This window comes from Pelophylax lessonae, assembly GCF_965119305.1.
Source record: "Pelophylax lessonae genome assembly, chromosome: 3".
In the NCBI taxonomy this organism is placed as follows: domain Eukaryota; kingdom Metazoa; phylum Chordata; class Amphibia; order Anura; family Ranidae; genus Pelophylax; species Pelophylax lessonae.
Window position 1 is genome coordinate 598,824,319 of NC_138770.1, and position 16,147 is coordinate 598,840,465.

Below are 16,147 nucleotides of genomic sequence, written 5' to 3' on the forward strand. Positions count from 1 at the left end.
CTTGTGTTACCAAGCAAATGAACAGGTATACCTAATAAAAAGCTGGTGAGTGTACATCGGCATTGATGGTTGCTAAACTCCAACAACTTTTAACTAGATTTCTTTAAGTGATATTATAAGTCACTTTTTATTTTATGTTTTCGGCTATTAAACTACACTGCGTTTTTTACATTCTGCAGTGAATTCTATTACAAATATCACGATACACAGTATGAAAATGCAGGCTGAAAACTGCCTTTCTCTGTATTCTAAAGATATAATGACTTATTTCAGATTCTGAATAATTTAACAGAAAGGAAGAATGAAGCTTTTAGTGACGCTGCTAAGTGCTCCGTTGTATTGACCAGTGCCAATTAAATTGAGGGTTTACCATATATTTACTCATCTCTGGACAGTCAGATGAACAAGCATCAATTACTCACTTGGCTTTGTTACCAGCTACATCTATTATTTATTTATGGTGGCGTACACTACCGCAATGCCTCCTTTTAGATGTAGTATTTTTCATAACAGACACAAATAATATTATTTATAATTTTATAATGTTAAAATTATTTATAATATCATTTCTAAACTTGTAATTTAGGTTAAAGAGCCAATAATTGCCCTGCACACTCCACTCCTGGAAATGCACTGAATACACAAGATGGCTTCTGCGCTGTCATCTGGAACAGCATGTGACATGATGCGATAATGCTAAGGGTAGAGAATAAGCAGTGTGAATTATTGCCAATTTGTGTAATTGTATTCTGTGATAAGTGAGACAAACCCCTCTGTTAGCCATGGGTATGATTCATTCTCTCCAGCAATTATACAAATAATGACCATTTGCATATTCATGGGCAATTTACTTGTTCTGAATATAAATACATTGTTTACTTTATAACAGATTACGAGGGTTTACAGTTGGGTGATTATGTAACATTGGCTAGTTTATTATGATTTTTAGTATATATATATATATATATATATATATATATATATATATATATAAAAATAGTAATTATATTACCAAAAGTATTGGGACACCTGCCTTTACACGTCCATGAACTTTAATGGCATCCCATATATATATATATATATATATATATATATATATTTATATATATAATAAAATATACAGTACATATTAAAAAATGTATTATAATATACATATGCTTATGCAGAGTTCCACTAGTTTTGCTCTCTTGGAAGTGGGAAGAGTGGTGAACAGAACCACCGCGGTTACATTAACATCACACATAAGATACAGATGCAAAGAGATACAGTATCTCTTTATGACCAAGGTTTTACTGAAACTTGTCACTGCATTTAGGTGAAAACCTTTGGCTAGTAATCATGTAAAGTCAAAACCCCTGATCTCCATATATAATCCAAGTCATTCCGGATTCCAGGCATATATAAAAAATATGACCTAATGTAGATGTGTATTCTTTTAAAGGAGAATTCCGGGTATGGATATTTTATACTGTCAGTAGTTGCAATGGTCCAGCTTGGCACACTGTAACTATGTATATACCATTCTCAGCCGATGCCCCTGATATCTGGAAATAACTGAAGCAGACACCACTACTCCAATGATCCCCACTTGTTTCTGGGTCCAGTGCTAAGCAGCTGACCTGCTGTATTCTAAACACAGGACTGCGGCCACTCAGCATGGGCACAATTAGGAAAATGCTTGGCATTTTCTGAATGAAAACAAAGCGCTTTCTGATTGGATGAGGTGGAGAGGCAGGTCAGTATTCTCATGATCTCCTCCTCGTCCAGAGAATGCTTTCCATTCATTCAGAAATTGCAAAGTATTCTCTGAATGGCACCTGCACCTCCTGTATTCACAATGCAGCTGGGCACACACTCGCCGCAAGTGGGGATCAATGGAGTAGTGGTGTCTACTTCAGTGATTTCCAGCCTCCAGGGGCATCGGCCAGGTATGGTACAGTGAGGGAAAAAAGTAATTGATCCCCTGCTGATTTTGTACGTTTGCCCACTGACAAAGAAATTATCAGTCTATCATTTTAATGGTAGGTTTATTTTCACAGTGAGAGACAGAATAACAACAAAAATATCCAGAAGAATGCATATCAAAAAAGTTTTAAATTGATTTGCATTTTAATGAGTGAAAAAAGTATTCGACCCCTTCGCAAAACATGACTTAGTACTTAGTGGCAAAACCCTTGTTGGCAATCACAAATGTCAGATGATTCTTGTAGTTGGCCACCAGGTTTGCACACATCGCAAGAGGGATTTTGTCCCACTGCTCTTTGCAGATCCTCTCCATTTGGTAACTTGAACCTTCAGCTCCCTCCACATATTTTCTATGGGATTAAGGTCCGCAGACTGGTTAGGCCACTCCAGGACCTTAATGTGCCTCTTCTTGGGCCACTCCGTTGTTGCTTTGGCCGAGTGTTTTGGGTCATTGCCATGCTGGAATACCCATCCACGTCCCATTTTCAATGCCCTGGCTGAGGGAAGGGGGTTCTCAAGATTTGACGGTACATGGCCCCGTCCATCATCCCTTTGATTTGGTGATGTTGTCCTGTTCCCTTAGCAGAAAAACATCACCAATGAATAATGTTTCCACCTCCATGTTTGATGGTGGGGATGGTGTTCTTGAGGTCACAGGTAGCATTCCTCCTCCTCCAAACATGGCGAGTTGAGTTGATGCCAAAGAGTTCAATTTTGGTCTCATCTGACCTCAACACTTTCACCCAGTTCTCCTCTGAATCATTCAGATGTTCATTAGCAAACTGCAGACGAACCTGTACATGTGCTTTCTTGAGCAGGGGAACCTTGAGGGCGCTGCAGGATTTCAGTCCCTAACGTCATAGTGTGTTACCAATTGTTTTCTTGGTGACTATAGTCCCAGCTGCCTTGAGATCGTTGACAAGATTCTCCCGTGTAGTTCTGGGCTGATTTCTTACCGTTCTCATCATCATTGAAACTCCACGAGGTGAGATCTTGCATGGAGCCCCAGACCGAGGGAGATTGACAGTTATTTTGTGTCTCTTCCATTTGGGAATAATTGCACCAACTGTTGTCACCCTCTCACCAAGCTGCTTAGCGATGGTCTTGTAGCCTATTCCAGCCTTGTGTAGGTCTACAATCTTGTCCCTGACATCCTTGGACAGCTCTTTGGTCTTGGCCATGGTGGGGAGATCGGAATCTATTTGATTGATTGCTTCTGTGGACAGGTATCTTTTAGAAAGGTAACACGCTGAGATTAGGAGCACTCCCTTTAGGAGAGTGCTCCTAATCTCAGCTCGTTACCTGTATAGAAGAAACCTGCTGATTGATAGGGGATCAAATAGTTATTTCACTCACTAAAATGCAAATCAATTTATAACTTTTTTGAAATGCATTTTTCTGGAATTTTTTGTTGTTGTTCTGTCTCTCACTGTTCAAATAAACCTACCATTAAAATTATAGACTGATCATTTATTTGTCAGTGGGCAAATGTTCCAAATAAGCAGGGGATCAAATACTTTTTTCTCTCACTGTATATACATACATTGGTCCAAGCTAAAACAATGTAACTATGTATTAAATATACATATCTAGAATTCCTCTTTAACTCTAAAATCTTGCATAGACAGGCTGCAGTCTCTACCACCGCTCTGTAAAGCAACCTGCAGTAGACAACTTTTCAAAGGGGAAGTACAGCAGAGAATTCAGGAGGCATTGGTTTCAGCTGAAGCTGGATCTTGTACACCACAGCCTCAAGCCAGGCATTTGACTTCAATAGGTAAGTTCAACAGTTCTCATTGTTAGGTGTTTTTTACTCCTTACAAAATGAATGGAAGACTCTAGAGGAGCTGCCCCAGTGCTGTATATTTTTACTTTTTACTGTTTTTACTGCTCCCTCGCTGCCTGTATAAATAAGGCCTAAAAGAGCAAGTGGTGTCACCCTCCTGGCTGTGCTGTCTGTAGAAATGTATAAATCACAGCATTCCTAATCCTTTGGCAGATGGAGTTCAGCTTGAAGCAATTGGATCAGCACAATAGCTATTGAGCCAATAGTTTTCATAGGAGAGATCAGCAATGACATCATCCATACTTCTCAGTGCAGATCTCCTTGAGAGTTATGGGAGGTCTAAGTCTTTATATAGTCCAGATAACTGGCTTACAGTTTATTACAAATAAAAAAAAGCAAACATGTTGCATAGCAATCAGATATCAATGGAGAAGATAAACATGAAATTAAACAATCAATTTTCCAAACATGACGCATAATAAAGGTACCTGCTTCTAGGCAAGGCTTTTAATATACAGTAGCTGTCAGGCCCATATCAGGCTAATGTTTCAACAGAAACACACTAAACTTGATCAACAAAGCATGGATTCAGCAGTTTCCATTTATTTTATGTATATACAATCTTGTTTTTGAAGACCCTGACAAAGGAGGGAAAATGTGAACCACGTCCTAAGTAAATAAAATACAGCTAGACAAATAAAAAGAGATGCAGAAATAAATAGATACATACATGTATTGGTTTATGCATTCAATCATTTACACTGGGCCTTCCAACTGTGAATGTTTAGTATCTTTGTTCCTCCTTATCTTTTTAAGGTCAAGTTGCTGCTCACAGTCCTTTCGTTTTATTTTACACCACGGGGCCTATTTATAAAAAAGTTGCTGTGCAAATGTCAAAGCATTTACAAAGCTGTCACGAATAATCCCAGTAATGAGTCTGATATTGTTATTTTCTATGATCCAAAGATCGGCTCCAATGTTTATTTCCTATAATCATCAGCTACATCTAGTGGCCATAATGCAGTACTTTCCTGAATGATGTATTTCAGGAAAATACTGCAGTACTGGCAATAGTAGGAGCTGCTGATTATAGGAAATAAACATTTTAGCTACATTACGATTACTACCGACATTCATACTGCAATTTATTTTAAATAGACTCCTATATGTCTGAAACAGTGAATCTGACAATCACCAAAAATTCACTGCAGATAATTCTTCCAGGTGCATCTGTTTTAAACAGTGATTGTTTCACCACCAGTGAATGTTTGGTGAAAGTGACATTCACTGCTTCATAAATATGGACTCATACAGTATTTATCCTTATTTTGTTCTTCTCCACCCATAGCAAGTTCAGCTGCAGCTGGAGTCTTCATTTTTCAGCAGCTTCCTTGTGTGCATGCATATGTATGGAAGAGCTTCAGGCACAAAAAAGTTAATTTAGTCCAGGTCGGTAATTAAAACCTAACTTTGGGCACATAAAAAGTATTAAAATTGCAACTCCACCCCAATAATAAAGAATCTATTGCTCATTTTATCCAGGGAATAGGCTAGTGCATGATAATACTCGCCTTACCCCACAGTCCCATGCTGGATTATGGCCAAACACGCTTACCAGTGGCCATGTTTCATCCTGATGATGTGGCTGCTGGCCCTGCACTGATAACAGTGATGTAGGCATGATGATGACATCATAAAAACTGGTCAGGGATCAGCAAGAAGAGTGGATTGTGCAGGCTGTTCCTTATATTCAGACAAAGAATGGATGTGGATTAAAGCATAACTAAAGGCAAATCTTTTTTTTTTTTTAGTTTTAAATAGAGTGGAGAAGGATTAGAACTAGAGGTGCACCGAAATTTCGGCCACCGATAATTTCGGCCGAAAAAGTGAGTATCCAATTTCTGCCGATAAGGGGTTAAGGGTGCCGAAAATGTATGGCCACTGATATTGGCCGGCCAGGTCCACTATCACTGCTATCCCCAGATTCAGGGGCGGTGTGCTGACAGTGTAGCACTACATTCTGCAATGTGACTCCTTCCAGCACAGTGAGAGTCAGTGAGTCAGTGAGAGAGCAGAGCTGTCAGATTGGAGCTCTGATGTCGGGGATGGGCGGGCTGAAATATGGAGCTCCTCCTCCCTTCCATCCACAGCCAGTCAGCATGCAGTAAAACACTCCTCCCCCGCCCCTCTCCAGCCCGCCACATTTGACTGAGAGCACCAGGAGATAGCTGCAAGGCAAGAAGAAGGTATAACTAGAATTAAAGCAATGTCACATTGGAATGCTGGTGGGCTGCAGTGTGTTCCAGATAGCTGTGTATTCAGGCGTCGTGCAGGTTACCGATCAGCCTCCTCTCCCCTCACTCCTTAAGGTTTTATCTCCCTGAGCTGTACATTGCCTGATACACTGATAAGAAGAAGACGCTGCAGGAACACATGGCTGTTAACCATTTCAGCTTCCATTCAGCTAGTTTGAGCTCTGTGTGTGCTGCATGGGTTTTTTATTTTATTTTTGGAGGATTTACTGTTGGTTCAGGTTAGAAGTTTCACAAACCCATTACCTATTTACTGAACTCCACTAATCTTGAGCAGTTAACTGTTTGTAAGACAATTTTTATTTTGGAAATTGGATGTGCTGCTGTCTTCTGTCACTTTTACTGACTTGATCTTGCACAGCTGGTTTAAATAGCGTGGAGCAGCCCTGCGATACTATACTGATGATACTCTACCAATGATATTTGTATTATGCAGCATGAGGGGGTTAATGTATTGCCACTGCTGGTCACTGATGCATTAGTGACCGACCAGTGGTACTTAATTAACCCCTTTGTGCTGCATTAGTGCAACCAATATCAGTGCAACCAGTGTTAATTAACACTGATACTGGTTGCACTAATGCAGCACAAAGGGGTTAATTAAGTACCACTGGTCGGTCACTAATGCATCAGTGACCAGCAGTGGCAATTACATTAACCCCCTCATGCTGCATAATACAAATAGCATTGGTAATTAAATTAACCACTTGCCAACCCGTCACAGTACATATACTACTACATACTAGCTACAGGTGTACATTGCTGCCTGATTCTGTCATATGCCCCTGTTCTATCTATTTTAAAATAATTTGGGGGAAAAAAAGTCATTTTCGGTTTCGGTTTTTGGCCAAGGGCATCCTGCATTTTCGGTTTCGGCCCAGAATTTTCATTTCGGTGCATCCCTAATTAGAACATCAGTCAGTTTTAATTTGTCGGTTTCCCTATTAGGGAGATTCATCCTCTTGATTTGTCCTATTTACCATTATCATTAAAGGTGAATGTAAAAGAAAGTTCCATATTTTGAGTTGTCCCCAGAAAAGTAATAGAGGGGATAGTGTCTTCCAATGGGGACACTAGTTCTGGCTACCTGGGGGGGTGTCAAGAAATCCCCTTAATTTGCAGGGATTTCCTCTTACTTCCTGTTTGGCTATGTGACAGGAAGTGAAGCAGAATCTCCCAAATGGGACAAAGATGGCACAAATAAACCTTACATGGGTAATCCTCCCTTGCTCTATCCAAAATGAAGAAAAAAAATTTGCCTATAGTTCTACTTTAAGATGGGTGTTACTTTGTACTAGATCATCTGGTAGAAAAATCAAGCAACAGATGGTTTGTCAGCGTGGGGGTAATTTCTTTTTATTTGCCCAGAGCATGTTTCAAAATACTGCTAGAATAAATTGCCTAAAATGTATCTGTAAAGGGAAAACTAAAGGACCTCATGCACACCAGACATTTTTATAGCTGCTCCTAGGGGCGTCACACGTTTTTTTTTTTTTTTTGCTTAAAAACTAAAAACATCTCTCTCTTGGTTTTGGTTTGATGGTAATTCTGCTATTTCTAAAACTGATGTTTTATTTTGGCATCTTTGTTTTTACAATTAAATATTGGATACATGACAAAGGTTTCCCATAGCACTAGGGGTTAGCTAAAGTAGCCAGGAGTAGCTGACTGATTTTTTTTTTTTTTTTGTCTGCCTAGGATTGGCTAATCACTGTGCAGCATCTCATGCTAAACCCCTCCCTTTTAGCATTTTAGGGTAGTTTACAGTAGACAATGCTGCTTGAATTCAGGCATGTATTGCTTGAGTATAGGCAGTAGAATTAAAAACTACATTATTCAGCTGAAAACGCTGCTGGGGAAGGAAGGGGAAAGGAAAACTGTGGAGCATTTGAAGGTTCAAAAATAGTAATTACCGGTAACTGGCACAGGCATTTTGTGTAGAATACACAGAAAATATTATCTAAAAGAAGGAATAAGTGGTAGGCCCAAAAGCAGCACTAAGAAGTAATATTTTAGGAAAAAACTGAGATTCACCACCTTGTACCCAAGATTTTAGACAGATTCAAACTATGCAAACCTAAATAGACCCAAGAGATCCAGAGTAAATAATAAAGGCTGCCCAGCAGACTGGCATCACCAACGCTCTAGTGAGACAAACTTTACCACACCTCTGCTGTTGATCATAGTATATAAAAAACTGCAATTTGGAGCAGGAATTAGATGAACAACAACACCAACGAACGTTGAAGATGACAACAAAGATATCTTTGTAATATACTTCAAATAAGAAATAATAATTTCCAGACTTTACTAAGTCTTACTGGATCTTGATAAGGGATAATCTAGCCCATGTAATAAATCATGGCATGGCACAAAAAATTGGTGTGAGTTGAAGCAAGTGCCTCAAGATTTAGTTCTCCTTTCTCTGTTCTCTATTTCCGTGCTATCAATAAAAAGTGTTGCATCTTGTGCTACATACTTTTGAGTTTATTGTTCAGCCATTTTCTTATAACCTGGGTGGTTTCAGTCTGCTGGGTGGCCTATAAAATTTACTCTGGACTTCCTCGGTTTATTTAGGTTTGCATAGTACAAATCTGATTGATTTTAACCTATTGGTTGGTTCAATTTTTGGGGTTTACGTCTTCCTTTATGGAGTTGTATCTATTGGCCATTCGGTTTTTGGTTTGCCCAGCACTCTGATACAGCTAGTTGTATGGGTAACTGTACAAATTATGGGTTGTTTTCATATGACCTTCTATTGGAACATGTGGCTTATCCCAATATGTTGTTGAGTCTATTTTAAATATTTTAAACTTGGCTCTTTTCTAAATCAAAAGTAAGTGAAATAAAAATGTTTTGATTTTTATATATGTGGGAGCTGTGATGTTCCCTCGGCGTCTCTTCCGAGTTCGGCGAAATGCGCGCGGGAGTCACTTTCCGGCAAGGAGCTGGCAAAGAGCTCTGAAGGTCCGCCAGACCTTCAGAGCGCATGCGCCGCTGGTTTCATATATCCATATATGTTTCAGCGGCTGCATGCAGGGCGAATATCTCCTAAACCTTGCAGGTTCAGGAGATATTCATTTTACCTACAGGTAAGCCTTATTATAGGCTTACCTGTAGGTAAAAGGTAAAAAGCAACAATACTTCCACTTTAACCACTTGCCGACCGCCGCACGCCGATCTACGTCGGCGGTCAGCCCCTCACAGGCAAAGTGACGTAGGGCTACGTCACTAGCTTGTGAGGGTCTAGGGAGCGAGCGCGCGCCGCCGGAGGCGCGCTCCCGCGTGGTCACGAACCCCCCCGCGCGTGTTACCGGCGGACCCGATGTCCGCCGGCCACTCTGCGATCGGCGGGGGAGAGGGAGAAAGTCAGGCAGCTTGTGTAAACAAGCTGCCTGTCATTCTCCCCTCTGTATGAGAGCTGATCATATGGATCTACTATATAGATCTGTTGATCACTCTGCATACAGCTGAAGCCACAGCCAATCACAGTAAGAATCACGCCCCTAGGGACACACACAGCCCCTCCCTCTCAAATAAAGTTAACCCCTTCACTACCAGGGTATTTTTACAGTAACAGTGCATATGTATAGCACTGATTACTGTAGAAATGTCACTGGTAACCCCAAAAGTGTCAAAAATGTCAGTCAAGGGTCCGATCTGTCCGCCGCAATGTCGCAGTACCGCAAAAAAAATCGCAGATCGCCGCCATTACGCGTTAAAAAAAAAACAACAAAAATGACAAAAATCTTTCCCTTAGTCAGTAAACGCAATAACTTTTGCGCAAACCAATCAAAATACGCTTTTTGCGATTTTTTTTTACCAAACATAGGTAGCATAAAACAAATTGGCCGAAAATGTTAAAAAATTTTGATTTTTACATTTTTTTTGGGGGGAATTTCATATAAAAAAAAGGGAAAAATATTGCTATTTTTGCAAAATTGACGCTCTTTTTTTGTTTATAGTGCGTGATCAAAAAATCGCACAGGTGATCAAATACCGCCAAAAGAAAGCTCTGTTTGTGGGAAAAAAAGGACGCCAAGTTCGTTTAGGTACAGCGTCGCACGACCGCGCAATTGTCCGTTAAAGTCACGCAGTGCCGAATCGCAAAATACCCCCTGGTCGTGTAGCAGCCAAATCCTCCGGGGCTTAAGTGGTTAAAGAGACATATAGTTAATAGATCCTTTCAAAAGCTGACATACCTTGAGGGTACAACCAGTCATACATACAGAAACACTGGCAAGTAAATATTACTCAGTTTTTTAAAACTGTGTTAATGATAAATATGTGGAACAAAACATGGTGGTGGACATGGGTGGAAATGGTTTTCTTTGTTGGCCTGTGACAAATAAGTAAATTGACATTTTTGGGAATATCCTCTAAAGTGATCCAATTAAACTGTTTTGCATTGGGTCTTACAAAAACATAAAGCTGTGCCTTTGATATAATTACACTGTATAAAATAAACCCGTATAAATATTAAACCTTTGCATTTCTATAACCTTTTTTTTTTTTTTAAAGGTCCTCTCCATCCATCTGCATCCATCTGTATGTCTCTTACTTCTAGCTAAAATATCTCTTAAAACAAGTGCTGCTTATTCCATTGCATTCATTTGCAATTGTGCTGTTTTTTTCTCAAGTGCCTATCAGTTAAGCCAACAAGGTATAAGCTATGGAAAAAGGGAGGACTCACCTCTGCTGTACCATAGGGACAGCTATCACGGGATGGTGTATTTTTTTTTCCTAACTGAAAACATGAACATGTCTGGGCCTATTATGTGTTAGATTAAATTGTTTTAAGCATATGTTTTGGATATTGACTACTTCATTTCCCAGATTTTTCAAAAACTAAAATTTGCTGGTGGACTGACGCTTTAAAAGGAGAGTCAGCCCTAAACAAAAAGTTACTTTATGTGATCAAGCCACAAAAATAACAGTCAATACCTTACCTCCACAGAAACTAAGATATCTGAATTCATTTTTACATTGATTTGTCTATTGTACTTGAATAATAGCTGCTATGGAATGTTTGGGAGAAATATTACTGTTGCCAGCATTTCTCTAATGGGAAAATGAACAGGAAGTCAGCACCCAATATCCCATCTTTATTTAAAGAAGCTCCCCAGTCAAAATTTAAAGTTCAGTAATAAACATATTAAAGTGTTTCTTTAGGCTGAAGTTTTTTTACCTTGACCTTTTTTTACTTAAAAAAAACATCTGTATCCAGCTCCCCCCAAAGCCCCCCTTATATTACCTAAGCCCTATCGCGATCCAGCGCCATGCATAAAAGCAGCGTCTCTCTCTGCTCTGTCTCTTATTACAGAGCAGATCCATAGCAGCGGGAGCCTTTGGCTCCCTTTGCTGTCAATCAAACTCTGTGACAAGGGAGCGGGGGGGCGGGGCCATGTCCTGCTGTCTGTGTCTATGGATGAAGTGACTTTCTATGGGGGCACTGGATGAAGAGGAGGACCAGGGAGTGCCAGCAGGGGAACCTGGGAGGAGGAGGATTGGGGCTGCTCTTTGCAAAACCACTGCACAGAGCAGGTAAGTATGATATGTTTTACCTTTAGAAACATTTTAAATGAGTGTATGTGTTTTTGGGTTTGGGAAAGCCCACTCATTCAAAAATCAAATGTTAATGGCAAACAAAATTGTGAAGTGCTTTCGAACAACATTTGTCAAGGTATCAATTGTATTGAGAATTTTCGTACAAATAATTTTACCAATTTTTGTTTGAGCATTCATTTGAAAATCTACTTGTGTGTGGCCAGCTTTACTTTATAGCTCTTTCTTTATGGCATTTGAGCTAGTGATAATATGTGCAGACAGGTCAATCTGCTTAGGAAAACGGTCACCTGGGAACAATAACAGCAGAGGAACGCGAGTGACCCCATCTTTTAAAGCGGAGTTCCACCCGTTTTGGTGTTTTTTAAAAGTCAGCAGCTACAAAAAGTGTAGCTGCTGATTTTTAGTAAAAACACACTCGCCTGTCCCACGGCCCAGTGATGCGGCAGTCTCAGTTTTCTGCCTCTTCTCCCTGCTGCGCCGGCATCTCTAGTTTGGGCACCCAGCTGTGACAGCTTGCGCCTTCACAGCCGGGTGACAACTGGGCATGCGCGAGTCGCGATGCGCATCCTTAGTGGACGGGCAATCTTCTGGGACCTGTGAAATGTCCAAGAAGATTGCAGAGAGGGAGGGGGAGAGGAGAACTTCTGCTCGAGCCAACTAGGGTACCTGTCAAATCTAGGTACCCGCTCCCCCCCAAAAAAAATGATATGCTAAATGTGGCATGTCAGGGTGTCAGGAGCACCTAAAGCGGAAGTTCCACTTTTGGGTGGAACTACGCTTTAATATTCTGCAAGAAAAGTTTATCTTTTTTTTTAACTTTTGTGAGTTTTACATTACTTTTGCACTGGGGTCCTTGTTTCTGCATGTTCTCCCTGTGCTTGTGTTCGTTTCCTCACAAGCACCAAAGACAAGCCGGTAGGTAATTGTTTCTTGTCTAAATTGTGTACAAATTGGCTATGCACATATGTTATCACATTCTGTATGCCAGTCTCAAATCTGTGCAAATCTGTGCAAACAGGGAAAGTTGAGAACAAACCTAACTCGTAAAATATCTGCCAAGAAAATTAGATGAAAAAAGCTCTCAAGTGTATCATACATGGTGCCCCATAGGCATAGAATTGCTGAGAGTGAACTGATAACACACACACACATAAGCAGTTGCAAGTATTACTTTGGAAAAGCTCATTGTCCAAGCTGTGCGGGTGTGCAACCCGGGGAAATATAAAATTTCTGAGTGGTTCATCATATAAAGTCACATATTCAAAGTAAAAGCATTTCAAAATAAATATATCTCCTAAGAAAACTGATCTTACCTCCTTGCTCATCCAACATAACCAAAGTCCTGATTCCAGCATCTTTACTCTATATCCCCAAGACAGGTGGCAAAGCAGAGAGAAGACAGAGAAAACAGAAAGTTAACCAAAAATTAACTAAGCAAATAGTCACATAAGATGGTTAATAAGATGGGGAGCAAGCTAGAAATTCAGCACGAGGGATGTCCGTTTTGGTGTCTAGCTTATAATAACACTGTTACTTTCTGCAAGCAGTGTCTATAAATCAAATAGTTACATAAGAAACATCAGTTAAAATACATTGGGCTGTTATGTTTCTATATCTTTAAGAATCTGATCTTTAGGTCTGGTTCACACTTATGCGATGCGGGAAGGCTGCGAATTCGCAGCCTGTTCCCGCATCGCACACGCACCCCCGGCAGTTCACACTGCCATATGCGATACGCTGGGGGTGTCAATGTAATCTTAACGACACCCCCAGTTTGATCGCATATCGCAGTGCGATCTTGCAGTTCGCACAGGATCGGATCGCACAAGTGTGAACCGCTGTGCGATCCGATCCTGATGCGGCTGCAAAAAAGGGTCCTGTGCGTGTTTGCTGCGGGTGCGGTGCGAATTTAGCCATACAAAGTGTATGGCTAAACTCGCACCGCACAGCCGATTGCATGTAATGAAGGAGCAGTGCGCTCCGACATTACATGCGAACCCCGCACTCGCATAAGTGTGAACCGGGGCTTAAGGGGAACATTATTATGTTCAGGGCTGAAAAAAATGTTTAAAAATATGTTCTTTTAAGTAAATAGGAAATATTGCATACATTTTGAATCTTTCTTTTGAGCTAGTGGGGACAGCTTTAGGCTGCTTTTACTTTTTTCCAGGCTATCCATTTGCTTCTTTGATGTAAAGTCTGTTGTTTACAGAACAAAGTAGCTCAAGCTGAAATTCATGTGAATGAATCATTGCAGTGATTAATCGCTTATAGGATGGATTAGTCCGTAGTTTAAGTGAAAAGAGCAAAGCAGAAACTGTGTGCTGTTCTGTCCCTCATAGAGCCCATAGTCCCCTTGGGATCATTTGCCTTATATTATTATATGTTTAACTTTAAAACAAAGATTGTAAATAAATAGAAAAAATCTGATATAAAACAGTTTAAAATGTATTAACTAAAGCATTCTATAATCATAGGCCTATGGTTTGCGCAGTTAACAAAGTTGTGATGATGGAAGCTCTCACCCGGCCCCTATGCAATCAACATGACAAATTCCACCACCTTGGTACTGCTGTGTATACTTCAAAAGCACGCTGGCATATCAGTATCTTTTAGCCAATCAAACATTGTGAGCCTCTTAGAGTCAAACTTAAAGTGGTTGTAAACATTTTATTTATTTATTTTTTTTAAAATAACAAACATGCCTATACTTACCTGCTCTGTGTAATGGTTTTGCACAGAGCAGCCCCGATCCTCTTCTTCTGGGGGTTCCCAGCTGGAGCTCCAGGCCCCTCCTCTTCATCGGGTTCCCCCACGAAAAGCTGCTTTCCATGGGGGCACCTGTGTGGGTTCACTCCTGAGACCTGCTGCTGCATCCATTGACACAAACAGCGTGACTCAGCCCCGCCCCCTATAGAATGCCATAGGGGGCTCCCCCCCCCCAGAATGCATTAAGGTAAAAAACCTTAAGGCTTTACAACCACTTTAAGACTCTCCCCCATTCCCATCTTCCTCTAATATTCATTCTGTCCCCCTTATTTGTTTTTCTAATAACTCCTGCTTCACTTCCCACTCAACCCATTAAAAGCCCAAGCTTACAACCTCTCAAGTTTTTACCGTACAGTTCAAACCCCACTTTGTCACGGTCGGGGGTCAGGCTTAAAGTCCAGTAGCATTACTACAGTACTGTAGCAGAAGAGAGGCTCCCACTGACTAGCTGGATAAGTGCAGCAGTGGGTCACCCTAGAGGATGACATAGGCTCACCCAAGGTGCAGAGTCTAACCACTACCCGGTGTTCACCAGAGGTCATAATGGTGGAGATGGGTTTAGTTGTGTGTGAATACCAGGTCACAGTTCTTGTAATCGTCTCACCAGGAGGTGAGCAGGCTGGGGTCCAGTAGCAGATATAGCAGGTAGAGATCGTGCAGAAATATAGTCGAGAAACAAGCCAAAGGTGGGCAATGTGTGGTAGCAGAGATAATACGGATGGCAAGAGTGAGATACTGGCAGTAGACAGCACAATAATCTGGCAAACAGGAAGTGCAAAGGCATGGCAAGTTTATGGGAGGAGCAAGGGGTTCAAAGTTTAAAGAAACAAGGTTCGAGACAAGATTATTCAAGTAATTGTCCAGGGAGTTGTCCAGCATCCCAGGTGTCTCCGCAAGAAGAGAAATCACCAGATACAGCAGAGATCGCAGGTTCACACCCAGGTCCTGACAACCTTCCTGGTGGGTTACTGTTAACCAAGATTTTCTATCAACTTTTTGGATTCCACAAAACTGCTGATTTGGTGCATAGACATTGTATTGCAGATAAATAAAGATATACAGCTTGCAGCTGCTGCAAATTTATTTTGGTTTGTTACATACACCCCTTTTTGCTGCAAATTTACAGTTCTGTGAACATGCTAGAATCTTTTTTTATCCACAGGAAGCAAAAACGGTTCAAGTAAATGGCGAAATCTGGTTTCTTCACTGAGTGTCTTTCCAGTTCTTTGTAAATGTCCAGTTTTCTTTGCCAACACATCACTCACATCTCTGCACCTGTCAGCCTGATGCATCGTAAAATAACATTGAGCAATAGCCTTTCTGATTAAGCTTGAAGCTACAGCAACCCATATATGTATATATAGATATTCCTCTCTGAAGATGAAAGGAGACAAGATAACAGAAGTGTCCAAATTCACTAACATGCCACATAAAGTGAGAGCACAATGGATCATACATCACCTTTCCCTAATGCGTTTCACCAAAAAGGATTTGATCGCAAGGGAGCAAAGCTGCAGTTTTGGAGGTTTGAATTACAGCCCATGTTGGCCACTTTAAAGGAAACCTGTCATAAGATAAATATACAGGCCACCATTACTGACCTCCTTGTCGCATTTATTGATGCCTAGACGCTCATAGTTGCCAATATTTAAAAAAAGTTTCCATGGTGTGTTCAGGAAGTCATTGTAGGCAGAGAATGTACTTTAATTGGGGGTGGGCATTTATATTTTTATATAGGAGTATAGCC

General features: G+C 40.7%; 1 protein-coding gene across 2 annotated transcripts in view; it reads right to left on the reverse strand.

Annotated features, from left to right (window-relative positions):
* The window catches only part of SNAP25 (synaptosome associated protein 25), a 222,448-nt gene that overhangs the window by 59,334 nt on the left and 146,967 nt on the right, over positions 1 to 16,147 (reverse strand). For both annotated transcript variants that reach the window (XM_082252321.1, XM_082252320.1), the window contains exon 4: positions 12,945 to 12,993. In XM_082252321.1, coding sequence (XP_082108447.1) covers positions 12,945 to 12,993 — 49 coding nt within the window. The remainder of the gene's footprint in view (positions 1 to 12,944; positions 12,994 to 16,147) is intronic.